This window comes from Macaca thibetana, chromosome 10 (assembly GCF_024542745.1).
Source record: "Macaca thibetana thibetana isolate TM-01 chromosome 10, ASM2454274v1, whole genome shotgun sequence".
Taxonomy (NCBI): domain Eukaryota; kingdom Metazoa; phylum Chordata; class Mammalia; order Primates; family Cercopithecidae; genus Macaca; species Macaca thibetana.
In genome coordinates, this window is record NC_065587.1 from 2,071,295 (window position 1) to 2,098,719 (window position 27,425).

The following is a 27,425-nucleotide window of genomic DNA, read 5'->3' on the forward strand; positions in this document are numbered from 1 at the left end:
CACACACGCGCACACACATGCACACACATGTGTACACATGCACACACATATATGCACACACATGCACACACACATGCACACACATGCACACACACACGCAGTCGTACACATATACACACCCATATGCACACACACTGCACGTGCACAATACACACACACCACACATGCACACACACCACACACACACACCACACAAACACATACACATTCACACACACACACTCGCACTCCAACAGGGCCCTTCTGCCTGCTTCCCGATGCTGCTGGGCCACTGCCACCCACACCAGCCTGCTGCCTCCCGCCTTGTTCTTATCCACACAGGTCCCCATGTGGATCCATGCCCCTGGGACGTGGACCCCATCCACAGTCTGAACTGGCCAGTCTGGAGGGGCAGCTCACGTCTGAGACAGGGAGGGCAGCAGGAGGACCCACATAGGAGGCGCCTACCCTGGCCCCAGAGGCTCAGGAGGGCAGAGGCTTATGGGGTCCCCACTTCGTGATCAAGCAGCCGAGGCTCAGAGAAGCGATGGGTCCCGGTCACAGACCTCACTAGAGGGAGAGACCGAGCTTGGTCCAGACAGCATCTCCGAAGGCCAGCACTGAACAGGGAGCTGGGAGGCGGGAGTGGTGGGCGAGCACCAGCGCCCAGGGTCACCCCTCAAGGGTGACACGGGGCCTGGGGAGGAAGTGCAAGGCTTCAGTCAGGACCATGAGCACCTTTGCCTCGAGTGCTGGTCACCTTCCACCTCCTGACACCCTGTGAGCTTGGCAAGGTTCTCTTTATTCTATCAATGGGGAAACTGAGGCTCGGAGAGGAAGCATGGCCAGCCTCGGGCCATCATGAGGAACACCGCGCAGTGTGGCTTCCAGCCAGGCCTTCGTGACACTGCTCCACTGCCCGGGACAGAAAGGATGGAGACCCCTAGCCCTGCCCCTTAGACAACAGTGGCCAGGGCTGCCCCTAACCAAGGTCGTGCCCTTGAGGTGTGGCCTCTGCCTGCTCTTGTTGTCCTGCTGGGGCTGCACAGGGTGGCCAGTGGGGGCCCTGGGCAGAGGGTCCCGGGAGGCCGAGGACTATCTCTGAGTGTCTCATTTGCAGACTCTGCTGGTGGCTCAACTGGCCCGGGGCCCTGGGAGGGCGGCTCTCGGGCACAGAGGAGGCTGCGACCACCCCCAGAGCCCATCTGTGGGCATCCACACCTGCAAAGGGCTTCCCCCGGACCCCTCACCTTGGGGACGGAGCCTGTTCTCCCCTCGGACGGGGCAGGCACTGCTCCCAGCAGCCTGAGTTAGGCGAGGCATGACCACCTTCCCTCAGTGACCAGGGAGCAGAGGCAGCTTGTGCAGCCAGTGCTGGGAGTCCCGGTGCCTCCTGACCTAGGCAGCAGGGAGCTTCCTGGGAGACGCACCCCCAGGAGCCTGCACGGGGCTCACAGCAGGACAGGCCCAGGTTCAGGCCCCTGTGCTCAGCCTGTGTGTGTGGGGCTGCTCCTCAGGGATTGATGGCGGGGGCTGCTTTCTTCCCAGCACACTGACGCCTCTCCTCCCAGCTCTCACTGTGATACAGGAACGGGCTGGTGGCACCTCTCCTGGTCAGGCTGCCCCATCCTGTCTGACTGTGCTGACCACAGAGTCCCAGAGCCACACTCCAGGTGGTGCCTCACCTCTGTGGGAGGGAACCGAAGACTCTCCAGCCCAGGCACCGGGGCTGCCGATGGGGAAGAGGTTGGCCCGGGGCTCCTGCAGCCACTGTAGCTCTGCCTCCTGCCCTCCCTCCCAGAACAAGCCCGGCCCCTTGCAGGAAAAGTTGAGGCTTTGTCTGTCCACCTTGACGGCTCCAAAGACCAGTGACGTCTCCTAGGAAGGAAGCGCAGACAGCCAGGCAGCCCGTGGCGCAGACCCCTGGCCCAGCCGTCCGGGCCGAGGTTCCCTGTGAATAGCAGCTGGGGAGTAGCCAGTGGCCCACCGAGGTGGCCTCAGGTGTGGGCAGCAAGGAGGCTCTGGGCTCCAGCACTGCTCTTTGGGGATCTGAGGGGACGTCTCTGCAAAGGGGGTGCTTCAGACTGGGTCCCCTTGGGGAGTTCTGTGTCTGGCACCTGTGTGGGGCCAGCTCACGAGAACCTGGGGCCAGCCTCCCTAATGACAGCCTGGGCTTCCGCACTGGCCAGGGGAGGAATGAAAGAGAGCCGATGCCTGCCGCACTCAGGCGGCCGCACGTCAGACCCATGGAGGGACTCAGGGCACAGTGTCTGTGTGGGGCAGCGATATTCAGGCAGGGATGACACACCCCAGAGGGCTGTGGCCAGGCACTGCCCACTGGTCTGGGGCTGGGCTGCAGAGGCCATCCTTGCGGGTGCAGAAGAACCCAGGGATTCACAGGCGGTGCCGGCTATGCCATGAGGGCCACAGGCACTGTCTGCTCTGACCCTGGGGGTCCCTGTGCTGGCCCCCGCCTGTCATCCCCACCAGCCACACCAGCCACAGCCCCTCTCCCAGGACACCATGCCCAGGGAACAAAAGCCATGCTTATCAAAGGAGTTTTTCTTTATTTTTCATAATTTAGCTGAATCAACACAAAATTGAATACTGTAAAACAAGAAAAAAAATATGCTGTAACATCTTAAATCTCCCGATCTCTGCCCTCGAAGGTGTCTACACTTGCTTTCAAAAGAACCAGGCGAGGGGGGAGGCCGTGAGGACGCTGGCTGCGGCCCGGGCCGCCGGAGCCGGGGCAGCTCGGGAAGGGCCCTTTCCAGGCCCACCCGCTCTGTGATGACAAACCCAACCTCAGCCCCTTCTTTTAGTCCAGGATACTAATGCCTAGAAATTTGTGGTGACTGAAAGGTAAATTAAGTCCTCATGGATACTGGAACAGGTCTTAAATAAATGGATTTTCTTTTGTATCTTTAGTCTATGGTTGCTGGAACAGCTTCTATATAGTTACTTTTTATATTTTTTTAGTAGGATAGAACTAGCATAATACTCATGTTAATTGGACTTGTAGGTAGTATACTTCAGCGGGAACTCAGGAAAATGAAGGAGGCTGGCGTACGACGGCCAGGAGAGAAAAAACAGAACTGTCCCTTATTCCTCGGCCCTGCTGGCCCCGCCTGTGCCTCTGCCCAGCGCGGCTTTCTGGACCTACTGACACGAAGACGGAGGACTTCTCAGAACGCGGGGACACAGACGTGGGGAGAAGGGCCGCCAACTGGCCTCAAGGTCCGTGAGTGGCGAAAAGGGGCAGGAAACGGGAAACAAAACCCATTGGAAGAAGCATGTTCAAAATATTGTACACTCAGTGTTGACCAACACAGAGACCAAAGGGGGAATCGAGCCACCAAACCTGGCCCGCAGCGAAGGGAACCCGGCCTCCCCGGGCACGACCGATGCCTCTGGGACACCGACGCCACAGTCCTCCACACGCTTCTCCCAGAGTCCCGCCTTCCACGCCTGGCACCCCAGGGTCTGAGGGGCGCCACCTCCCCACCATGTCCAACCCCCAGAGTCTTCAGAAACACACGGGGCTCAGCCCGACTCTCAGGACGGCCGGGACTGCCACGTTAATTGTTAAATAGGATTTTCTACAAATATACAACATATAAAAACTGTTAAATATATAACTTTAGGCTTTGCAAAATACATTTAATGATCTCTTTCAAACAAGTGTTACTCGAGTTTTCTTTGCTTTCTGGAGCTAAATGGAGTATCGACGAGGCAGCAGTCACGGGAGACTCAACATGCTCTTGGCAAATATACTGGATTATCCAACTATCAAAAATGGAGCTGTAGAAGAGGCATGTTTAACTGGTTAAAACAGAAAGTGATTTTAGTACGGTAAAGTCGATCTAAGTACAGAGGAATCGAGCGGCCTGTGTTCCCGGGGGCTCTCGGCGTCTGCGTGGGGGCCATTGCTGGCCGCGCCCCGGCTGCCTCCCGCAAGTGTGCCACGGCCTCCGCGCAGCCAAAGCCCATCCTCCTAGGGTGTGCCGGGGTGCTCCTGGGGTGGAGGCCTCCACCACGACCGCCCTCTCCGCTCCGCCAGGGCCACCAGCGTGTCTCTGCCACCATGCCCTCCCGTCCCCACAAGCGACCCCAGGGATCCTGACAGTGAGGGTGCGTCCACGTTCAGATAGATTTTGCTCTTTGGTCTATGGAGTATACTGAAAGTATAAGAAAATAAAAGCAATTCGGACAGTCTGGGGCACGGGAGGACGCCACTTCTACGCCTGACAGTCCCCTGGGGCGGGCGTCGTGTCTCAGGCGGGCTGGGCTGCAGCCTGCGGTGGCTGCCGGAGCCTCCTCCTCCTCATCCTCCGAGGACAGCAGGGCCAACGCCACGGTCGGCGGGGGCTGGGTCGGCCGGGCTCCCACAGACTGCGTATTGCTGATGCCCGGGGCCGCCCCCCGCCTGTGTGTCCAGTCCGGCCTCCTCAGGTCGGCCGGACAGACCGAAGCTCAGGATGCCGAGGCCTGAGGCCGTCCTTCACGGACCACAGGGAAACGGAGTGGGTGGGCGGCAGAGAATGGGCGAAGTCCGAGGCGGGCAGAGAACTGTGGCTGAGGCGTGGGCTCTCCAGGGGAGCCAAGGCCACTCCCGGGGCCCCTCAGGGGCTGTGTTTGTCAGGAGACCTGAGGAGCAAAGAGAGAGAGACGGTGAGCCTCCTGCAGACGCTGCCCAAGGCCACAGGGAACACAGGCTCCTCTTCGCTCCCTGGCTCCCGCCAGCCGGCCTCCTGGAGGGCCTGAAACTAAGAGCTCATCCTCAGTGCTGTGGGGGACATCCAGGCCACCAGACAGCGCCCCCAAATCACCCACCCTTCCTTGTGTCTTGGGAGGGTGGGGCGCCGTCTGTGCATGACCTGGAGGGGTTGCTGGCCTCGAGCAGAGCCCTTCCCACCCCTACTTGCTGGCTTCTTTCCTCTAAGCGGCCATATCACTTTGCCACTCCCCAGCTCAAGAACCATCCATGGCTCCGTATTCCCTGTATCCAATTCAAACCCCTCCCAGCTTCCTGTGCCTCTGAGGCCACAGACTACAGAGCTCACCCAGAACAGCCGCTGCAGGCTGGGGGACCTGGCCGCACCCCCACCATGGAGCCACCCTCCCCTGGCCATCCACGCTGGGCCTCTACAGGTCTATGCCGTTCCTGTGGCTGCCCAATCAAAGGACCACACACTGGGGGACGGGAATCTGACACAGCAGTTAGTTCTTGCCCAGATTCAAGGTGTGGACAGGGCCAGTTCCTGCTGGAAGATCTGAGGGAGGGTCCACTCCAGGCCCCCTGGGGCTTTCTGGTGCTCCCAGCAATCCTCAGTGCTCCTTGCCCGGGAGACGCATCGTCCTCATCTCTGCCTCCATCCTCACATGGTCCCCATGTCGACGTTCCCCTGCCCCATCTGGCCCCTGGAGGATTCTCTTCAATGGGAGGCAGAGGCCCTGGGGCTCAGCTTCCCCCCGACACTCCCCCTTTCCCTGGGCCCCAGGCAGCCCTGAGAATCTGCCCTTGAACGGACCGTGGCCAGAAAACTCATCATGGGACCCCGGCCCTACTGAAATTTCCGAGCCCACCCTGATGCTGTCTCCCGCGCGGGCACCTCCAGGCACCTGCCCACCTGGGTTAGGCCTCATCTGCCTTGCGCTAAATTCCTTACTCAGCCAGAGGCGGTGATGATGAGGGTCTCGCAGCTGCGGGGCCTCCCCAAATCCCAGGTTCCGTCAGGGCCAGGGGTCATCTCCAGCACCCTGACCAGCTGCGGTTCCTGAGCTCCTGGGTGCCAGTCACTGCTCTGGGAACGACCTTGCCATCACCTTGTCACAGCCTTGTCTACCCAACGGGCCTGTGGGAATTAGAACCCGCACTCAACAGGACCTGAGGCTCAGGGGTGAAGGGACCTGCCCTGGGGACAGAGCAACCTCACACTCACACCTTTGAGACAGGGAGCCTCAGAGGCCTCCCCTCCTGGCTTCCTGGAGCTGCCAGCGTGGCCATCCTGCGGCCAGGCCCAGCCAGCCCTCTCTGCCTGTGGACACTTGTGGCCTGGGTCGCAGCTGGCGCTCCTCCTCACTGCACCCCTGGGGCCTGGAAAGGAAGCTGGTTCTGAGCTCCCCTCTGCTGGGTCTGCGGGCGCCCAGTCATCCACAGCCCAAGGCCAAGGTCTGCATCCTCCAGCCTGTAGCCATTGTTCCAGAACCCAGTCCCCAGAGGGCTCAGAATTGGCCCCAGAGCGAGCTTGCCATCACACTGGGCTGTGGACGCCCAACAAACCGACATGAACGGTGTGGTCCCGAGCTGCCCGCTGCACCTGCAGGCACCTGATGCTTGGCCCACACAAGCCTTTCCATCAGGAGTGACGAGAGGGCATGGTCCTGAGCCTGTGGAGCGCGTGTTCAGCTTACATAAGAAGTTGACCCCGTGCTCAGACACAAACAACAAAACCAAACCTCCCAGCCCCATTCATCCAGGTAAATGATCCTTTCTCTTCCTCACTAGAAGTTTCCATCTGATGTTAAGGTCAGGAGGAGCCTGCTGTACGGAGGAACATGCTATTCTTTTAATTTTTTTAGACAGAGTCTTGCTCTGCCACCCAGGCCGAAGTGCAGTGGCGCGATCTCGGCTCACCTCAACCTCTGCCTCCCGGGTTCAAGCGATTCTTCTGCCTCAGCCTCCTGAGTAGCTGGGACTACAGGCACACACCAACATGCCAAGCTAATTTTTATATTTTTAGTAGAAACAGGGTTTCACCATATTGGTCAGGCTGGTCTCAAACTCCTGACCTCAGGTGATCCGCTCACCTCGGCCTCCCAAAGTGCTGGGATTTCAGGTGTAAGCCACTGGGCCCGGCCTGAACACGCCGTCTTGAATGGAGCCTATGCAAAAGTTTCCAGTAAACAGCAGGAGAGAAGAGAGCCGCAAGACAGAGTGATGACCGTGGTGCCACCTCCAGACACCTGGGACGAGGGACACTACCTTGGGAAAAACCCAAGTGGACTCAGGGAAGAAATACACACTGCATCCCACCCATGTCCAGGAAGCCTTTGGCTTCTCTCCTGGGGCTGCTCCCTGAAGGTGCAGAGCCAGGTCACAACCAAGGCCCCAACCCTTCCTGCGCCCCAAGGCCAGGTCCACAAGAAGGGCTGGAGTGGCTGTGGTTGGTTGCTGCTGTTCAAATCACCACGCAGAACATCGGGGACTCGGACTACAGTGCATTCATTCTAGCAACCCCAGCAGAGGCCTCCTGAGCTGCAGGGGGCCATCTTCACAGGGAACCTTCTCGAGTCCCAGGGCCCTTTAGTTCTTAGGCTGAGCAGCAAAGTGCATCAGGGCAGGGCAGGGCCAGGCACGGCTGGTGACACCATGGTGGCCTCCAGTCCTGTTGGCTTATGGTGTCCACTCCCCTGCCCTCTGCCCTCCTAGTCGGTGAACCACTGCTTCCCGGGCTCCAGGGCATCAAGCCCATTCTGTAGGGTACAGGCGAGGGGTCTAATGGAAGGGGGGTGCTGGCCACCAGCCTCCTGAGGACATGGGGCTCCAGTACCCGTCAGGCTGGTGAGCTGCATGAGGACGGCTGCCGGGGTGGGATGGGGAGCTTGGCGGGCACTAGGGCCCAGGGGTGCGGAGAGCAGGCTCACCCTCTGCCAAGGGAGCAGGCTGCCATCCCACTCCACTCTGATGACAGGTGATGAGGCCCCTCGGGCTTCTGTCCTGTAACAAGGCTGGACTAGGCTGCCACCTGGGAGGAGGTCAAGCTGGAATCTCCCTTCCCAGGGCGGCCACACCTCCTGGGCCCGAACGCTGCAGCAGCAATTACTATCTGAACATCCACTTTCTGAATGTCCCCTCTCTGTGCCTCAGTTTCTCCATGTGTAAACACATACCCACTTCATGAGTTAGTGCTATGGCTTGAAGAGATCTAATACAGCCAGCATCATGTCAGTGTTTCTCTCTTTTCTTTAACAAGACAGGGTGTGGCCCTGTCACCCAGGCTGGAGGGCAGTGGTGCAATCACAGCTCACTGCAGCCTTGAACTCCTGGGCTCAAGTCATCCTCTCACCTCAGCCTCCTGAGCAGCTGGGACCACAGGCACGTGCCACCATGTCCAGCTGATGTCAATGTCTCTTATGTGGAAAATGAGAGTGACAGGCGACTGGGGTGTCTGTGCCTGCCTGATGATTGGGGTGCTTCCTGAATGGCACGGGGTGGAGCCCAGCCTGAAAGCCCAGAATGCCTTGGGTGACTTCACCCAGGGCAGAAAGGCATCACTGAGAAGGGCCAGGTCTAGTGCCAGCCAGAAACCACGAGGACAGGGGCCAGAGGTGACCAAGCTAAACAGCCCAGGCGGATCCTGGGGACACACGTCCTTTCCTTGCGTGGACGCTGAATGTGCCCCAGTGAGGGACACAAGGACCCCAGCCCATCGCACCATCGCACACTGTCTCCTGGAGGCTGCATCCTGTGTGTGCAGCTCACACACCTCTCTCCCCGGGACAGCATGCCCCTGCGGGCTTCACCGGTGGCAGCCTCCGCTCTCACGCAGGAGCTCAGCTCACCGCCCACCCTCCTCCAGTGCGTGTGTAGTGAAACGGTGCCTCTCTGGACCCTCCTTCCTGTGATGCTGCCAGGAGAGGTGCCTGACACCAAGCCCTGGCCTGTGGACCCAGGGCCAGAAGAGCTACCGTTTATATGAAATATTTGGGCCAGTGTTGACACCTCCCAGGGCCCCTCCAAGCGCCCAGGTGGACCCGGTGGACAGAAGGGCGTCTGACAAGAGGCACCGCGGCTGCCCCAGATGAACAGTCATCAGCTGAGACTGAAGACGGAGCGAATTCTAGGACCTCAGGCCAGTTCTGCAACGTCAAAATACTGGGTCAAGCCACTGAAGACTATGTCACATGTGTGCTCAGGGTGAACCCTGGACAGGCCAGCTGCCGACAACAAAGCCGTGTGTGCCCATGCTCAGGGTGAACCCTGGACAGGCCAGCTGCCGACGACAAAGCCGTGTGTGCCCACGCTCAGGGTGAACCCTGGACAGGCCAGCTGCCGACGACAAAGCCGTGTGTGCCCACGCTCAGGGTGAACCCTAGACAGGCCAGCTGCCGACAACAAAGCCGTGTGTGCCCATGCTCAGGGTGAACCCTGGACAGGCCAGCTGCCGACGACAAAGCCGTGTGTGCCCACGCTCAGGGTGAACCCTGGACAGGCCAGCTGCCGACGACAAAGCCTTGCCCTGTGCAATGAGCTGGCTCCACCAAAGAGCCAGGACTGGGTAGCAGACTCGGGTCCAGGGGTCAGGGGTCAGCGCTGTTGAGACACCCTCACAGGCTGATGGTCCCAGGGACGAGACAGAACCCACCCCTGCCAGGCGCAGTGCCTCACGCCTGTAATCCCAGCACTTTGGGAGGCCAAGGCGGGGGGATCACCTGAGGTCAGGAGTTCGAGATCAGCCTGCCCAACATGGCGAAACCCCGTCTCTACTAAAAATACACAAAATTAGCTGGGCATGGTGGCAGCTGCCTGTAATCCCAGCTACTTGGGAGGCTGAGGCAGGAGAATCGCTTGAACCCAGGAGGCGGAGGCTGCAGTGAGCCGAGATCGCACCACTGCACTCCAGCCTGGGCAACAAGAGCCAACATTCCATCTCAAAACAAAAAAACAAAACAAAACAAAAGGAACCCGCCCCTGCCTCCCAAGGCTGCGGAAACACAGAGGAAAAGATGTTGGTAAAGGTGCCCTGGAAATGTACGAAACCACCCAAGTTAGGACCGCGTCGCCGGAAATGTACGAAACCGCCCGAGTTAGGACAGCGTCACCAGAAATGTACGAAACTGCCCGAGTTAGGACAGCGTCACCAGAAATGTACGAAACTGCCCGAGTTAGGACCATGTCGCCGGAAATGTACGAAACCGCCCGAGTTAGGACCGCATCGCCGGAAGAGCACGCAGGTTTAGCACTGCTAACGAGGACGCTGTGCCTAGTGCCCTGCAAAGCCCACTTCCCCAAGGCTGTGGGGCTGAGGGAATCAGTGTGGGCTCTACAACTTGACTGGAACCCGGCTCTGACCCCGCGAACCACACAGGTCATGGCCTGGGGAAGGCCACCAGCTATCGATGCCTCCAGGCCTTCCCTCCTGGCCGCACCACACCAGGCTTCATCTCACAAGACTCCAAAAACATCTTCTTTTCAGGAAGTGAAGCTACCCAAGGGTGGCCTTCATCTGGGGTCACCAGAGAACCACAGTCTGTGGCCCCCACCTTGGGGCCTGAGTCCCTGTAGAGCAACGCTCAACACACAGGGCCCGGAGCTCCCCTCAGTCTCCTTGACCCCACCAAGAAGTGTCAGGGACCAAGGGCCGTCATGGAGCCACCATTGTCCTCAGGACCAGCCCCTTCCTCATGGCTGAAGATGCGCGTTCTGGGAACAAGGCCACCCCCGTACCGCTGGGCTGTCCGGGATGGAGGCCGCCCCCGGACCGCTGGGCTGTGTCTGGGATGGAGGCCGCCCCCGTACCGCTGGGCTGTATGGGATGGATGGGATGGAGGCCGCCCCCGGACCGCTGGGCTGTCTGGGATGGAGGCCGCCCCCGGACCGCTGGGCTGTGTCTGGGATGGAGGCCGCCCCCGGACCGCTGGGCTGTATGGGATGGATGGGATGGAGGCCGCCCCCGGACCGCTGGGCTGTCTGGGATGGAGGCCGCCCCCGGACCGCTGGGCTGTCTGGGATGGAGGCCGCCCCCGGACCGCTGGGCTGTGTCTGGGATGGAGGCCGCCCCCGGACCGCTGGGCTGTGTCTGGGATGGAGGCCGCCCCCGGACCGCTGGGCTGTGTCTGGGATGGAGGCCGCCCCCGGACCGCTGGGCTGTCTGGGATGGAGGCCGCCCCCGGACCGCTGGGCTGTCTGGGATGGAGGCCGCCCCCGGACCGCTGGGCTGTCTGGGATGGATGGGATGGAGGCCGCCCCCGGACCGCTGGGCTGTCTGGGATGGAGGCCGCCCCCGGACCGCTGGGCTGTATGGGATGGATGGGATGGAGGCCGCCCCCGGACCGCTGGGCTGTCTGGGATGGATGGGATGGAGGCCGCCCCCGGACCGCTGGGCTGTATGGGATGGATGGATGGATGGAGGCCGCCCCCGGACCGCTGGGCTGTATGGGATGGATGGGATGGAGGCCGCCCCCGGACCGCTGGGCTGTCTGGGATGGATGGGATGGAGGCCGCCCCCGGACCGCTGGGCTGTATGGGATGGATGGGATGGAGGCCGCCCCCGGACCGCTGGGCTGTCTGGGATGGAGGCCGCCCCCGGACCGCTGGGCTGTCCGGGATGGAGGCCGCCCCCGGACCGCTGGGCTGTGTCTGGGATGGAGGCCGCCCCCGGACCGCTGGGCTGTCTGGGATGGATGGGATGGAGGCCGCCCCCGGACCGCTGGGCTGTCTGGGATGGAGGCCGCCCCCGTACCGCTGGGCTGCGCGGGCGCAGGGTTCAGGGATGACTCCATCTCGGCAGAACAGCCTTGGCAGGCGCGACTCAGAGCATCCCCGATGGCAAACCCAGCCCTGGGAATAAAATTACGCAGAAAAACTCACAAGTAAAATCCCCTAAACTCATCAAGACTGGTGCGATCACTCAAGCCAGACACAGTGTCCCAGGCCACAGAGCAACACTCGGCCGCTGTATGGCAGGTGGGGTAAGGTGGGGGCGTCGGCTGAGGAATGTGCAGACAGATCATTTGTTCATCCGTCAGACATTTATCCATCTGCCATAAACAAGGCTCCTGACTCAGGAGGGCGGCAAAGATGAATGGAGGCAGGTTCTTTCCCTCAGGGTAGAGGAGCTCCCCCAACACAGCTGGGCTGGCAGATAGGACATCAGAGACGTCAGCGCCTCGGCTGCCCACAGCGGGGCCAACTCCCCTGCAGTCCGCTCCCGGCCGTGGTACGCCGGAACGAGGACGCCCCTGGCAGCCCTCCGCCTCCTCCATGAGCTCAGGAGTGAAGACTGTTGTATTGGAGTAACAGACATGAAGATCCTGAGCCCACACCTGTGCATGGGGTCTTACTCGGCAGCAGGTTCTAGCAGATGTGATAGAGTTAGAATGGTGTCATATCAGATTAGGGTGGGTGCCACTCCCTTATAGGGAGAAGGAAATCTGGACTCAGGGCAGACACACAGAGCAGCAGGCCCCATACAGACAGCGACAGAGACCGGAGCCATGCGGCCACAGCAGCTGCAACAGGCAGGAGGACCCTCCACTGCAGCCTCCCGAGGGAGCACGGCCCAGCAGACACCGTGACCGCAGGTGTCTGGACCCAGAACCACGAGAACAGGTTTCTGTGGTTTGAAGCCACCGGGTGTGTGGCATTTTGTTCCAGCGGCTCCCGGAGACTCACACAGCCTGGACACTGTGCCTGACCCGAGTGAGTCCTGGGGACATTGACTGGAACCCGGGGGCTGCTGAGCCTGCATCCCAGGGCTGGGCTGAGGGTGGGACCAGGCAGCACCGCTCCAACATCTCCGCACTGCCGGGGCCCCGCGTGTGGGCTGCGCGGAAGCAGCAGAGGGCCCTCCTCACACCGTCAGGCCCTTGGGCATCACCGCACCTGAGCTCCCGGCCGGGGACTCGGCCCTGCTGAGCATCCCAGGCCATCTCTCTTCTAACCCACCACACTGCCCAGTCCACCGTAATGCCTGCTCCACTGTGCTGCCGGCTCCACCACACCACCCGGTCCACCACGTCACCCAGCCTACCACGTCGCCTGGTCTGCCACGCCACCTGGTCCACCACGTGACCCGGTCCATCATGCCGCCCGGTCCACCACGTCACCCAGCCTACCACGTCGCCTGGTCTGCCACGCCACCTGGTCCACCACGTGACCCGGTCCATCACGCCGCCCGGTCCACCACGTCACCCAGCCTACCACGTCGCCTGGTCTGCCACGCCACCTGGTCCACCACGTGACCCGGTCCATCATGCCGCCCGGTCCACCACGTCGCCTGGTCCGCCGCGCCACCCGGTCCACCACGTGACCCGGTCCATCACACCGCCCGGTCCACCACGTCGCCTGGTCCGCCGCGCCACCCGGTCCACTACGACGCCCGCTCCACCGCGCCACCAGCTCCACCACTCACTCCACCCGTCTCCTGCTCCACCTGCTCTGGCTGGGGCCTTCCCTGTCCCCTCCATGTCCCTGGGTTAAGCTGGGCTCCGATTAAAACTGTGCTTGACTCTGCTGTCCGTGTCTTCCACTGTGAAACAGGTTTCTCCACACCAGGACCATCCGTGTGGGGGTCAAGTTCTTTTCCCAAACCCGGCAGGGGCCCCGTGCACCTGCGCCTGGTGAAGGATGAGGGGGCCTGTGGGGTGGGGCAGGACAGTCGGTGCAGCCAGACGCCTCCAGAGCCTGGCGGGTGCCTCGACCTCCCACAGCCTCCCAGCTGGAGCCTCTGGGAGTCCGTTTCCCCGTCTGTAACATGGGATAGGAACAGTGTTTACCCCCATCCATGGGGTTCTTAACAACAAATAGTTCAGCATAAGAGAGAATGCAGGGCACCTTTTCCATTGCAGATTACAACTCAGAACAAAGAAGAAAAGCCACAGTGACCTTCCTCACCAGCTTCCAGAGGTGTTCATCCAGAAGGCTGCTGTGTTACTGCCAGGGCTGCCGTAACCGAGTACCCGAGACTGGACAGCTTGAACAAAGGGCATTCGCTGTCTGCAGCCCACGAGGCTGGACCTTTGGGTTCCACAGGTGTGGCAGGGCTGGCTTCTGAGGTCCTTCTCGGTGTGCAGATGGCATCTCTGTGAGTCCGCACAGGCTCAGCCCTGTGTGTGTCTGTGTCCTCACCTCCTCTTTTTGTGTCCTCACCTCCTCTTTTTGTGTCCTCACCTCCTCTTTTTGTGTCCTCACCTCCTCTTTTTGTGTCCTCACCTCCTCTTTTTAAGAAAAACAGGGTCCTCTTGAATCAGGGCCCTGGACCCCAAGGACCCCACTTAAGCTTCTCTCCTTTAAGGCCCCATCTCCAAATATGTTAAGACTGGGGGGCAGCACTTACACGTATAGATTTGGGGGATGCAGTTCAGTCCATAAGAGCTGCTTTCTGAGGGGCTCCAGTTCCTACCCTCAGGGGTGAGGGCGGGAGGTCACTGAGCTCCACTGAGAACAGTCCTGCTGGCCTGTTGTGAGGCCTGCTGGGGGACACGTCCTCAGCATGGCGTCTACAGACCCCACAAGGCCACATCGCAGCCACCTCTTCTCTGTGAACAGCCCCCAACACCAGGGCTGAGATCTCATGTGCGAATCTCCATCCAGGGGTGGACACAGGACACGCTGAGCCCACCCGCGGTCTCTGGGGTCTGTCCCTGGCTGAGAGCATGGGCCAGTGACGGTGCTGGACCTTCACTGAGAGGGTTCTGAAGCCATGGCGCTGCCACATGCCACCACGTTAGGAAGGAGGCAGCACCAGGCAGATCCACCAACCGAGGCCAGGGGCACAGCTCCATCCCCGCCCCCTTAGTAAGCAGATCCCCTTGTGCTCACTAAGCAGTGGGAAATGGTTACTATTCCTCATAACCAGACAGTGAAGGATATTGCTGTGTCTTATCTGCAGACACACAGGGAGGGGCCCGAGTCTGAAGGCTCCGTGAGTCCCCAAAGCCACGCAGCCAATGCAGAAAGGCTGGCTCTGGGACCAGCTCCTCTGCCCCAGGGCCCCCGCTCCTGCAGCCACCTCCTGCCCTGCCGTCCTTCCAGCCAGGGAGGCCACACGCAGCGGTGGCGGGGGAGGTGGGCTTCTCCTTGGGGCTCCTACTTAGCGAAGCCACTGTTTGGTCCGGTTAGGGAAAGCATCCATTCATCCTCTCCAGGGTTGGAGGAGAGGGGCCTGCAGCGGGAGCTCCTCCCTGTGCTAATTAAGAACAAACCAGCTGGGGTGGGCGTGGGCAGCAGTGTCCAGGAAGACGGGCACTTGGTGGGTTCTAAGGAGTCAGCACATCCGGGCACTGACCAGACTCCCACTAAAAAGCAGACCTGCAGTCCCGGACAGTCGAGGAGGCAGGGCCCCCAGAGCTTCTGCTGACTCAGCGCGCTGACGGCCAGATTGCTGCCATAGATCATGGAGTCATCGTGCCTCGCGCCAGGGAATAAAGGGAGCTGTGTATGGCAAATGCACGGGAGCTACTGTCAGCTCTGAGAGGGAAGGATGGCACCAGGAGACCCAGTCTGCAGGTAATGAAAGCAAGCCCACGGCAAACACAGAGAGGCAGATGGAGCCATCACATGCTCCTCCCCAGATCTGCTCAACATTTCATCCTTTATTGGTCATTACTGACCTGAATAGTGAGCTTGAAGATCAGTTATCACCTCTGGACACATCTGGGCTGCTACAGATGTCTAACCCTGTCTCAGCAATTACAGTGCTGGCCACTTGCCCACCCCAGAGGACACAGCACCTGCAGGCACGTGTCCTCGGGCTGAAGGCAGCAGACCGCCCTAACCAAGGCTGGGATTAGTGTGCACAGGCATTCACTACGCAGCCCTTCTGTGCCATGAGGCGGAGAGCTGGGGAAGGAGGCAGGGTGGGCAGTGCCAGGGCCCTGGAAAGAAAACCGTGTACTCTTTTGCTTAGCTTTGACAGAAGCAGGCTGCAGTCTCAACATTTTCTGCAAGCTGCCAAGCTGTAAGAACACATATTTCTCGGTTGGTTAAATAGTCTAGCTTACTTCTCTGGGGGAAAAAAAAAATCTTTAATTTAAATATGGGAAAATTATATTTCTGTCTTTCTGATGGTATTTTTCCTCTCTTTGCCTCATCGCTATCTTTGGGTCTTTGAGAAGTTCCTAGAAGCTTCCAGAAACTGGGCCCTGGTGCGGGGGAGGGTTCTCAGCAGTGCTGGGGTAGTGGTGGGCTGCCGTTTGCTATTTCTATGGAGCTGCTGCTTTTGTAGATAGGCCGTGATTTTTCCTTTTTGGAGAAGGGAGCAAAGCATCGTTCTGAATCATGAATACCAGGATCCAGGTGTGATACTCACACGAAGGGTGGCTTGGTTTATAACCCAGTGGTAAAAGGAGGAGCTGGTGACAATGAATTTGTGTCATCAAGGCAGAGTCCCATTTTGGCACTGAATTCTGAGCAGCGGCAAGGTCAAGGTGCCATGTCAGGCTGCCTGCGATGGCCGATCAACCCTCGGCACTGAAGGTAGAGCCACCAGTGGCGAAAAACATGGAGCTCCTGACAGCCAACCCAGCGGCCGCGTGGTTATGCATCCTGGAAACTAACACACCCTGCCTGGGCAATGTCGGCTTTTATACGTCTTAAATTAAAATAACCCGTTTAGGACTGTGCACATCATGGCCTCTCTCACTTAATAACCCGATGACTGACGCAGACGGTCTCATGGGGGAGGCTGTGGTGCAATCACCCCTCACTGGTGTGAGCAGAGGGTCCTGGAGGGACTGAGCTGGGGGACTCTGTGCCAGGAGCCAGGGGAGGCCAGAGGCAGTGAGATGAGGCTCAGGAGCACAGGCGCGGCCTTTGACCTTCCCTTGCTGTGTGCCCGGAGGCCCAGGAGTGGCTACCCCGGGAGCCGTGCTAACTGGGACGCCCGCTGGGCTGCAGGGCACATTCCGTGTCTGACCTGGGGGCCGCCCACAGGTTTGATGACGTCACAATCCATGCAGTGGTACATTTAAGATGTTTGTGTTTCACTGCTGAGAGGTATACCTCAATTTAAAAAATAATGTAGACATCACGGGCACCTCCTTCCTTCCCCGCAGTGACAATACGGCCGTCCCCGTGCTGGGCTCTAAGTGGTGTTCCCAGTTCTGCAGGCTCAAGAAGGAAATTTCACACTTGGCCCCAGCAGCCAGGGTGGAGGCACCAGCCCCGCCCATCCCAGGCGCACTGCAGCGGGTCACCCATTCCGTCCACTCCGAAGGCTGGTTGCTGGACTCGGCCTTGCTGAATTTTAAATGAGAGGGCCCAGGATCTCCCTCATGTCCGAGGGAGGCCGGAGCCCCCCCACCACAGCATTCCCCAATGAAGGCCCCCACGCAGGTGACCACAGGAGGCACAGCAGGGCTGCACAGTGACCGCAGCCCTCACTCATCACTCGGCATCTCACGCCGGGTCCAGCTCAACCTCAGCTCTAACCTCAGAGGCTGCAGCCCCCTGTGCTGGCCACAGAGAGGGGAAGTGGAAGCCGCCCTCCCTGGCCGCAAGGCTGCCCATCTGCCCTGCGGAGGCCCGGGGGCCGGTGCTCACACCTGGAGCCACAGTCACATCCAGCGCCAGGGAGCAGGGCTGGCATCTCCATCCCTGAGGCCACACCAGCCCCGGGAATCGCCCGCCTCTCAGGCATGTGAAGGACATGCTCTGCCACTTCCAGCCTTTCCCTTTCGTCCCAAGCCATAGTGCAGCCAGCTCACCCCTGTGCCCAGGCTCACCCAGCACAGTGTGCGGTGCCCTCTCCCAGCCCCAGGAGAAGATCCTGGCTGGCGTCAGGGGCGACCACAGTGTCTCGGCGACTGCAGCTCCACAGCCTCATTCCGTTGTGAGTTCGTGGGCGGACGGCATTGAGGGGACCAGGGACAGCAGGGCAGGCTCAGCGGCAGCTTCAGAAACGCCTCCCACTAGGGCAGCTCAGGGTCCCTAAGGCCAGGCGCTGCCCTCCGAGCTGTGAGGGCCAAGTAGCTTCTGAATCTCAAGGTCAAAGCCCGGCCACGTTCTCAGGCTCCCTGTCTCACGGTCTTCGCCCTCTGTCCAAGTTCAGGACAAATGGCCCACTTGGGGTGGGACAGGCCTGTGTGGCCAGGTGTCTGGACACGGGGCAGAGTCCTCACATCAACAGAGGTCAGGAGACGGGCGTGGTGGTCTTGCCAGGGCAGCCCCCACCTGTGGCTGCTGTGCTGCCAGAGCAGAGCCCCAGGGGTCCAGGGGAGAGAGACTGGTCAGAGCCCTTCTGCCTCAAACACCAGGCTATGCCGGGTACCTGCGTGCTGCAGTTTTACTGAGATATGATTCACACACAATACAATTCGCCGCTTAAAGTATCAATTCAGTGGTTTTCAGCATATGCCAGAGCTGGGCAACCATCACGATAGCCAACTTTAGGACACCTTCATCTGCCCGGAAGAAACGCCGTTCCCGTCAGCAGCTGCTCCCCGTCTCCCTCCCGGGCCCTGGCAGCCACGGGCCTGCTTTCAGCCGACGTGACCTGGCCCGTTCCGGGCGTTTCACGTCACTGGGCTCCGACAGGGCAGACTTGTGACTGGCTTCCCTCACTCAGCGTCATGTTTCCGAGGTTCATCCGTGTTGTCGGTTCATCAGGAACGCCACTCCTTTGTAAGGCTGAATCGTGTTCCAGTCACGGCTGTGTATGAAGGTGTATTTCCGCGAGTCTGCTGACGGACACCTGGGCGCTTTCCGCTTTCTGGCTGCTGGGAACGGTGCTGCCAAGAATAGGCGTGTACAGGTTTGTGTGTGGACGTGCTCTCATTTCTCCTGGGGGGATGGACTCTAGGAGTACGACTGCTGGGTCCCTTGGTAACTCCATCATTTTCAGCCACTGCCAAACTGTCTTCCAAAGCAGCTTGAATACAGATTTCAGATTCTCTCAACAGAGAGTGTCTGACTGCTTTCTGCTTTCCAGACAGACCGGCGGATCTTCATTCCTATTAGCATCCTTTCAGTCAGCTCAAAAGGAAGTCAGATAAAAATCAAACCATGAATGAACCTGAGCGGCCTCTGCGTGCGTGTTTTGGTCGCCCGAGCGGCCTCCGTGTGCGTGTTTTGGTCGCCCGAGCGGCCCCCGTGTGCGTGATTTGGTCGCCCGAGCGGCCTCCGTGTGCGTGTTTTGGTCGCCCGAGAGGCCTCCGTGTGCGTGTTTTGGTTAGTCACTTCTTGACAGTGACTATCTCTGCCATTTTTTCTGGCTGCTTCAATTTCGTATTTTGGGAATTCTCTATTTGCGGACTTTGCCCATCTTCCTGTGGACTGTGCGTCTATCACAAGGTTATGAGACACGCTCGCCAGCTGTGATCCACCTCCTTCTCCCCACGCTGTGATCTGCCTGCCTTCTTCTCCCCACGCTGTGATCCGCCTCCGAGCGTCATGCATGTGACTGGACTGTCCTATGTTTGGGGTTCTGAGGTCAGTCAGGTGGCTAGAGGAGATCAGGGGCTCCAGCTCCCGGCTCCTGGGTGGGATCCCAGCTCTGCGGTTCGTGGGTGGCCTTCAGGACGTTACTTAGCACCTCCGTGCCTCCATTTTCTCATCTGTAAAACAGGATGAGAACAGTCTGCAGCCCATGGGCAGATGTCAGAATGAATGAGTTAATCTACCTGAGTGCCTAGGTGCACAGGGTCAAGCGTTTGCTGTCATCACGGATTTCTCCGATTGAGTTTACAATTGCAGCGTTCTTCCTCACGCCACACGCAGATCAATACTCCTCTCCACTTCCTCCTGGTCATCTCAGAGTTTCCCTGTTATCGTTTACTCTGCAATCCTGGGGGCGTTTAGTTTTGAACATGGTGTGAGGTAAGAGTCCAACTTGGGTTTTTCCCCAAATCCAAAGCTGATTTTCCCAGCAGTTGCTGCTGGGGACCCTGTCCCATCCTCACTGATTTGAGACGCTCACCGCATCCATAGTCACCTCTCAGGGACACCTGGGTTCATTTCAGGGCTGGGCTGTTCACTTAGTCTCTTCTGTGGATCAGAAAACAGCAGTCAGAAGAACTAACATTTTAGCATTTAATTATGTGCTGGGACTTTGCCACACATGGTCCTTGTGTTAACTCCGGAGGCGGGTCAGTGGTGGGACCCAGGCTTGGGCCAGGCAGGCGGCCCCCAAAGCCCAGAGCCGCTGACACACTGCCCAGAGCCCAGACAGCTCCTCTCCTGCTGTTCACACACGTGTCTACACCAGCAGGACGAGGACACCCAGGTGAGTCTTCCGTTACAAAGTGTTCTTAGACGCCCGAGACTGAATTACACTCTGGGATATAGCATAAAATCATCTTGTGAAATTCTGAAAACCCATGGGAAACTGGATTCAAATCTTACTAAATATAAACATTAACTTTTGAAAGAACAGACGGCCTCACGACATCTCGGCCTCCCCTCCTCATGTCAGCGTCTACGGCATCTTTCATTTGTTCCAGACTTTTCTCATTTCTCATGGGAAGGCTTTGCACTTCACCCAGGTGCCAACCATTTCTTACTCATGTTCTTTCAAGTTACTTTCTGTTTTCTGCTGTGATCAATAGTCCTCCCCTCTCATTTATTTCATGAATTTATTGGAATTAAATCATTATCGTTTGAAACACGTGTGCTTGGACAGTCAGCAGCAACTGGTTTTTGTGTATAGTAGCTCCCTTTTTTGCATATGCAAAGCGGATTTCTCCTAAAGGTGACCAGCAGATTCACCAGTTTCCCATCCTGACCAACACTGGGCAGGCGGTGGCCGATTCCAGCTCTTGGCAAGTGGCGCTGAAGAGCTTTGATTAAGTCTGGTCCGGAGGCTGGCAAACTTGTGCTGCAGAGTCAGACAGTCTATGCATTTGCAGCTCTGGGCCATAGGTTCTCTTCTCACTGCTGAATTCTGCTGCTGTGGCTCCCACCCATCTGCAGACAATGTGTGAATGAACAAACGGATGGGCCTGATTGGCCTGAAGGCTGGAGTTTGCTGAACACAAATCTCCACCACAGACTGGGTCTGTGGAAACTTTAACACTGGATACAAGCAGATACAACTTTCTAGACTCATACGCGGGCCAGTTTACTGAAATCTTATTAGTTTCCAAGACATTTCAGCCAATCTCTAGAGTTTCTAAAGCACCTGCTTACCTCGCCGGCAAGTAACAAGGATCGTATTTTCTCATATCACACACAGATGTGACTGCATTCGCCGGAACGTCTAAAAAGTCATCATGCAGGACTCCTCTGAAGGTTCCATTTGAAGAGACATAGGGCAACTGGGTTCTGTGTCCCAAAATCTCAGAGCTGGAGGCTCCCTGGAGGGGTTACAGCTGGGGCCCGGCCGAAGCACACGCTGGCTTGGGTTTCAGATGGATGCTGGGCACTGGGTGGGCCTGCCCTACCCTCCAGGCTGACTGGAAGTCTGTGGCTTTTGGTGCTTTTACTCATTTGATTTGTTTTTTAATGAGTAAGACTGTGTCCCCCTAGTGACTTTTCCAGCATCTATTGAATTAGAAGACTTATTAAAAGATTCAATCTGGTGATATAGTTTGTCATTCTACCTGATTTTGAAATACAGGCATACCTCAGAGATATGGTGGGTTCAGTTCCAGACCACCGCAATAAAGCAAATATCGCGATCAAGTGAGTCACACAAATTTTTGGTTTCCCAGTGCGTATAAAAGCTATGTTTATACTATACTGCAGTCTACTAAGTGTGCAAAAACATCATGTCTAAAAAAAGTACATACCTTAAAAATAAGTTAGTGCTAAAAATGCTAATGATCATCTGAGCCTTCAGGGAGTCGTCATCTCTTTGCTGGAGGAGGGTCTTGCCGCAATGCTGATGGCTGCTGACTGATTAGGGCAGTGGATGCTGAAGGTTGAGGAGGATGTGACAATTTCTCAAAGTAAGACATTAAAGTTGCTGCATCGATTGACTCTCCTTTCATGAGAGTTCTCCATAGCATGCGATGCTGTTTGAGAGCATTTTAACCAGAGAAGAACTTCTTTCAAAATTGGAGTCAATTCTCTCATACCCTGCCACTGTACTATCAACTAGGCTTATGAAATATTCGAAATTCTATGTCATCATTTCCACAATGTTCACAAGCATCTTCACCAGGGGCAGATTCCACATCAAAAAACCACTTTCTGGCCGGGTGCGGTGGCTCACACCTGTAATCCCAGCACTTTGGGAGGTCCAGGCAGGCGGATCACAAGGTCAGGAGATTAAGACCATCCTGGCTAACACGGTGAAACCCCATCTCTACTAAAAACACAAAAAATTAGCCTGGCATGGTGGCGGGTGCCTGTAGTCCCAGCTACTTGGGAGGCTGAGGCAGGAGAATGGCATGAACCCGGGAGGTGGAGCTTGCAGTGAACCAAGATTGCGCCACTGCACTCCAGCCTGGGCAACAGAGCAAGACTCCGTCTCAAAAAAAAAAAGAAAAAAAAAAACTTTCTTTGCTTATCCCCAAGAAGTACTTCTCCATCTGTTCAAATTCTATCCTGAGATTGCAGCAGTCCAGTCCCCTCTTCAGACTCCACTTCCAAATCGAGTTCTCTTCCTACTTCCACCACATCTGCAGTGATTTCCGTCACTGAAATCTTGAACTCTCTCAAAGCCATGCATGCATGCATGAGAATTGGAATCAACTTCTTCCAAACTCGCATTCAATTCTGATGATTTTGACCTCCTCCCATGAATCACAAATGCTCTTAATGACGTCTAGAATGGTGAATCCTCTCCACAAGGTTTGCAATTGACTTTGCCCAGGTCCATCAGAGGAATCACGATCTAAGAGAGCTACAGCCTTATCTAATATATTTCTTAACGAACAAGACTTTAATGTCAAAATTACTCCTTGATCCATGGGCTGTGGAATGGATGTTGTGTTAGCAGCGTGAACACAGCATTCATCTCCCTGAATATCTCCATCCAAGATCTTGGGTGACCAAGAGCATCGTCAATGAGCAGCCATATCTTGAAAGGAATCTTTTGTTCTGAGCAGTAGGTCTCATCAGTGGGCTTAAAAGATTGAGTCAACCATGCCATACACAGATGTGCTGCCATCCAGGCCGTGTTGTATGTTGTATGGGGGACAGGCGGAGTAGGTTTGCTTAATTCTTCAAGGACCCGGGGTTTGCAGAATGGAAAATGAGCTCCAGCTTCAACTTCAAGTCACCAGTTGCATTAGCCTCTAACAAGAGAATCAGCCTGTCCTCTGGGGCTTCGAAACCAGGCACTGACTTCTCTCAAGTGGGAAATCTCACAGTTGGTGTCTTTCTGCAATAGAAAGCTATTTCATCTACATTGAAAATCTACTGTCTAATGGAGCCACCTTCATCAATGGTGCTAGCTAGATCTTCTGGGAACTTACTGCAGCTTCTCCATCAGAACTTGCTGCTTCATCTTGCACTTTTATGTAGTGGAGACAGCTTCTTTCCTTAACCCTCATGAATCAACGTCTGTTGGCTCCAACTTTTCTTCTGCAGCCTCCTCCCTTCTCTGAGCCCTTCACAGAATTCGAGAGACTTGGGGCTTGGTCTGGATTAGGCTTTGGCTTAAGAGAATGTTGTGGCTAGTTGGATCTTGTCTCCAGACCATTAAAACTTTCCATCTCTTTCTTATCATTCATATATTCACTGGAGTAGTACTTGTAATTATCTTCAACAATTTTTCCTTTGCTCTACAACTTGGCTGACCGGTGCAAGAGGCCTAGCGTTCAGCCTGTCTCAGCTCTCGTCACGCCCTCCTCACAAAGCTTGATCATGTCTAGCTTTCGATTCAAGGTGACAGATGGACGCCCCTTCCTTTCACTTGAACACTTAGAGGCCGCTGTAGGGTTATTAATTAGCCTAATTTCAATATTGTTGATTCAGAGAACAGAGAGACCCATGGAGAGGAGAGACGGGACTGGCGGGTCAGTGGAGCAGTCAGAATGCATCCATCCATTAAGTGTGCCATCTTACACGGGCGTGGTTTGTGGTGCCCCAAAACAACTGCAATAGTAACAACAATCCTCAATGATCACAGATCACCGTAACAGATACAGTAATAAAGATTGAAATATGGGGAAAATTACCCAAATGTGACACAGAGACACAAAGTGAACGTATGCTATTGGAAATAGGGTGTTGTCAGATTGGTTCAAGGCAGGGCTGCCACACACCTTCAGTTTGTGAGAACGGCAATATTTGCAAGGTGCAATGAAGCAGAGCACAATAAAACAAGGTGGGCCTGTAGCAAAACGCACTTTCGTTGCTCACATAAGTTCCACTGCGTTGCACATGGCCTTTTCCTTTTTCTTTTTTTTTTACAGTCTCGCTCCGTCGCCCAGGCCAGAGTGCAGTGGTGCGATCTCGGCTCACCGCAACCTCTACCTCCTGGGTTCAAGCGATTCCCCTACCTCAGCCTCCTGAAAGTAGCTGGGACTACAGGCACATGCCAACCATGTCCAGCTAATTTTTTTGTATTTTAGTAGAGATGAGGTTTCACCATGTTGGCCAGGATGGTCTCGATCTCCTGACCTCGTGATTTGCCCACGTGGGCCTCCCAAAGTGCTGGGATTACAGGCGTTGAGTCACTGCGCCCGGCCTCTTTTTTTCTTTTAAAGGACTCAGAATTCAGTGTGCTGTTATTTTATGTAGGTGTGAGCAATGTGTGTGCCACGCAGTACTGACACCAGAGGACGTGCATTCCAGGGACACGGATCCCCAGATGCGGCTGCTGCCCCCGGGACAATGCCGGGTAGGTGTACGCAGCCTCGAGGCTGCTTGTTGGAGGAATCGTGTGCCTGACACGGTGCCTGGCCCACATCACAGGCTCAAAATCTTTGTGGAAGGAAGTGATTATTAGCACTTTTTAATCTTTTGGGACACTTTCTATATTTCAGTTCCTAAATGTATATTTGTATATTTTATATTTAAATTTATATTTACATTTTAAAATATATAAACTTAAATATAAACATAAATTTATATTTATATTTTATATAATTAAAAATTATATAAACAAAAATTTCCAGATTTAGTAATCAATACACTAGCTACACATACACTTGTGAATAATTTAATTTTTCCTTTGCTCTACAACTTGGCTGACTGGTGTAAGAGGCCTAGCGTTCAGCCTGTCTTAGCCTAGTAATCTGATTCTTCCTTTCAGATTTATAGCTATGAATTTATATGTTATACAGATTTATATTTATGAATTTATATTTTACACGAATTTATATTTATATTTATATGACTTATATATTTATAAATTATATATTACAACATACATTTACGAATAAATATATTATTTATACATATAAAATATTATATGTTTATAAATAAATATAAAATATTTTAGTTTCTAAAATAAACTAGATGATTTTCCATATTTTCCAGTATTTGGGAAAAGAAACCTGAACACTAAATATTTGAAGCAGTGTGCCTATTAAAGTATTTCTGTCTGAAAATTTTACTGAAGAATATTAACATTTATCCATTCCTTTGTTACCTTTGGTAGTTTTTCCCCTAGAAAAAATATATATTTAATCAAAATTTCCAGACTTACTGATCGATACACTAGTTATGCATACACTTGTGAATAATGTTTCCTTTGCTCTTCAACTTGGCTGACTGGTGCAACAGGTGTAGCTTTCAGCCTGTCTCAGCCTAGTAATCTGATTCCTCCTTTCAGATCTATTTTCTGATATAAAATAATTTATGGAAAGAAGTAAAATCACATTTTTATAGGTTTGTTGAAGGTGCAATGATACACTCTATGCCTTTCTTTTAAAAATTCATTAATATTTCTTTTCAGCTTTACCAGCTGTTTTCTCCTCTTTGAGAGGAGGGGTGATTTTTTTCTCCCGCTTAAGTTCTTTGTGTTCACTCTTTCTGATTTGAAGATAAAGGCATTTAAAGACATACATACACTGATGAATAGCTCTTTCACTGGATCTGTAAAAATACCTTGTGTTATTGCTATGACATTCTAAATGGGATATCAATAACTCAAATGCATATTATGATATTGTTCAGTAGTGCTGGTCCTGCTTAAATCATTTTAACATACGAATTCATCCAATGCTTACAAGAGCCCTAGGAAGTGGTATTTTGTCCATATTATAAATGTAGACACTGAGGCATAGAAAGGGAAGTTTGCTCCAAGTTAAACGGCTGGCAGTTGCTCCATCCGGCACTGGACATCAGCAGATGGACTTCAGACACTGCACATGACCTTTTGTGAGTGTGGCTTCTTCTTTCATTACAACTTTCAATCAACAAATTATAAGAAAGTCCTGGTTAATAAGGCTTTTATTTTTTGGTGTAAGTCTCAATTTTAAATACAGTGTGTTCTCACTGGAAAAGAGGGCCAGTGCATTTCTTCTCCTAGTGTGATTTAACTCATGACTTGGTTTATGGCTCTTTTTGTAGAGATTTCAAAAATCATTGAAAATTGCAAGCAGCCTTGTTTGTATACTGTAATTTAGATATGTGGGGCTCAAATTCAGTTTTAGTTAACTGTAGTATTCAAAAGATCTAGGCACTGTTTCTTTTTATTGTTGTTATTGGTGGTGTTTTCTTGACCTTAATATAGATTGGAAAGTTAAATCTCAGCTAAAAATTGTGTTTCTGATCATATAATTTGTAATTGTGTTTACATCATCTATTCTTATGTATGCTAATCAATGCATAATGATTTCTAAATGTGACACTTTCATTACAGTCTGAACTGTAAGACATAAACGTGTCAATAATATATCAATATATGACAATATTGTTCCAATTTAATGTTTTACCTCTCAATTTCCTTTCAACTGCATTTGCCTGATTTATCTTTATTTACTTATTTTTTGCTTTTAACCTTATTTTTTTTTGGTAGGAGTGCCCTTAGAAGGCAACACATATTTGGCTATTTTCAACACTTGATTTGATAGTCTTTGCTTTTTAATAGAGGAGACTAATCCATTTACATTTGTTGTCTTCACTGATAATGAAATTCTATCCGAATATTATGATCCAAGTTGATTTCTGGTTATGTTCCCTTCATGATTGGTCTCATCTTTACACACATGCACAAGTGTCACTTGCTTTTTACTCTCAGTGGTTTAGTTGAAATTATATTTTTGTGTATATTTGTGATAGCCTTTATGTTAAGCAAACTCACTCTTAATGACTACATCATTTCTCTAACGACTGAAATCATCATGGCTCCTTCTATCCCATGAGTGACTCCAGCCTGCCACTGCCTGCTTCCCACAGCCTGTAAAAAAATAATAATAAGCACTATCTATGGAAAGCAATCCTGTCCTAAAGATTTAAGGGCAGAGGTAGCTCTGAAAATAGATCTCTGTTAGTTTAATTAGAGGTTACAGTCCAGGTTACTTTCATGCACCAATTATTTTTCATAATATAGAGTATATTAAATAATAGTGCTGTGAATCTTATGTTCAATTTTATAACCATAGTTACAGCAATTATTTATATCCAGCCCCATGTATTCAACTGATATCAGTGGTCACCATTAATCATCTTCTATGTGACCTTTTCAATGTTCAGCTCCTGATGTTTCTCTCTTTCCTGATTGACTTGAGTGCATCTTTTCCTCAATTTTTCAGGAAAGGTGTGTGGGTGGTATGATAAATGTACCTGACAGCAATAATTTAAGCATACCCTGAGAATGACCCTGTATGGCAGACACACCTGAATGTGTGCTTTGAGCTAGGGAATCCAGGAGTGGCCAACCCAG

At 54.4% G+C, this 27,425-nt stretch overlaps 1 protein-coding gene across 4 annotated transcripts in view; it reads right to left on the bottom strand.

Moving 5' to 3' along the window:
* The window catches only part of TAFA5 (TAFA chemokine like family member 5), a 309,133-nt gene that overhangs the window by 50,350 nt on the left and 231,358 nt on the right, over positions 1-27,425 (bottom strand). For 2 of the 4 annotated variants that reach the window (XM_050746540.1, XM_050746542.1), the window contains exon 4: positions 2,527-4,629. The exons of the other annotated variants lie outside the window; for them this stretch is intronic. In XM_050746540.1, the coding sequence (XP_050602497.1) occupies positions 4,621-4,629 (9 nt within the window). In that variant the 3' untranslated portion in view covers positions 2,527-4,620. Of the gene's footprint in view, positions 1-2,526; positions 4,630-27,425 lie in introns of those variants that run through there. 4 annotated transcript variants of the gene reach the window in all.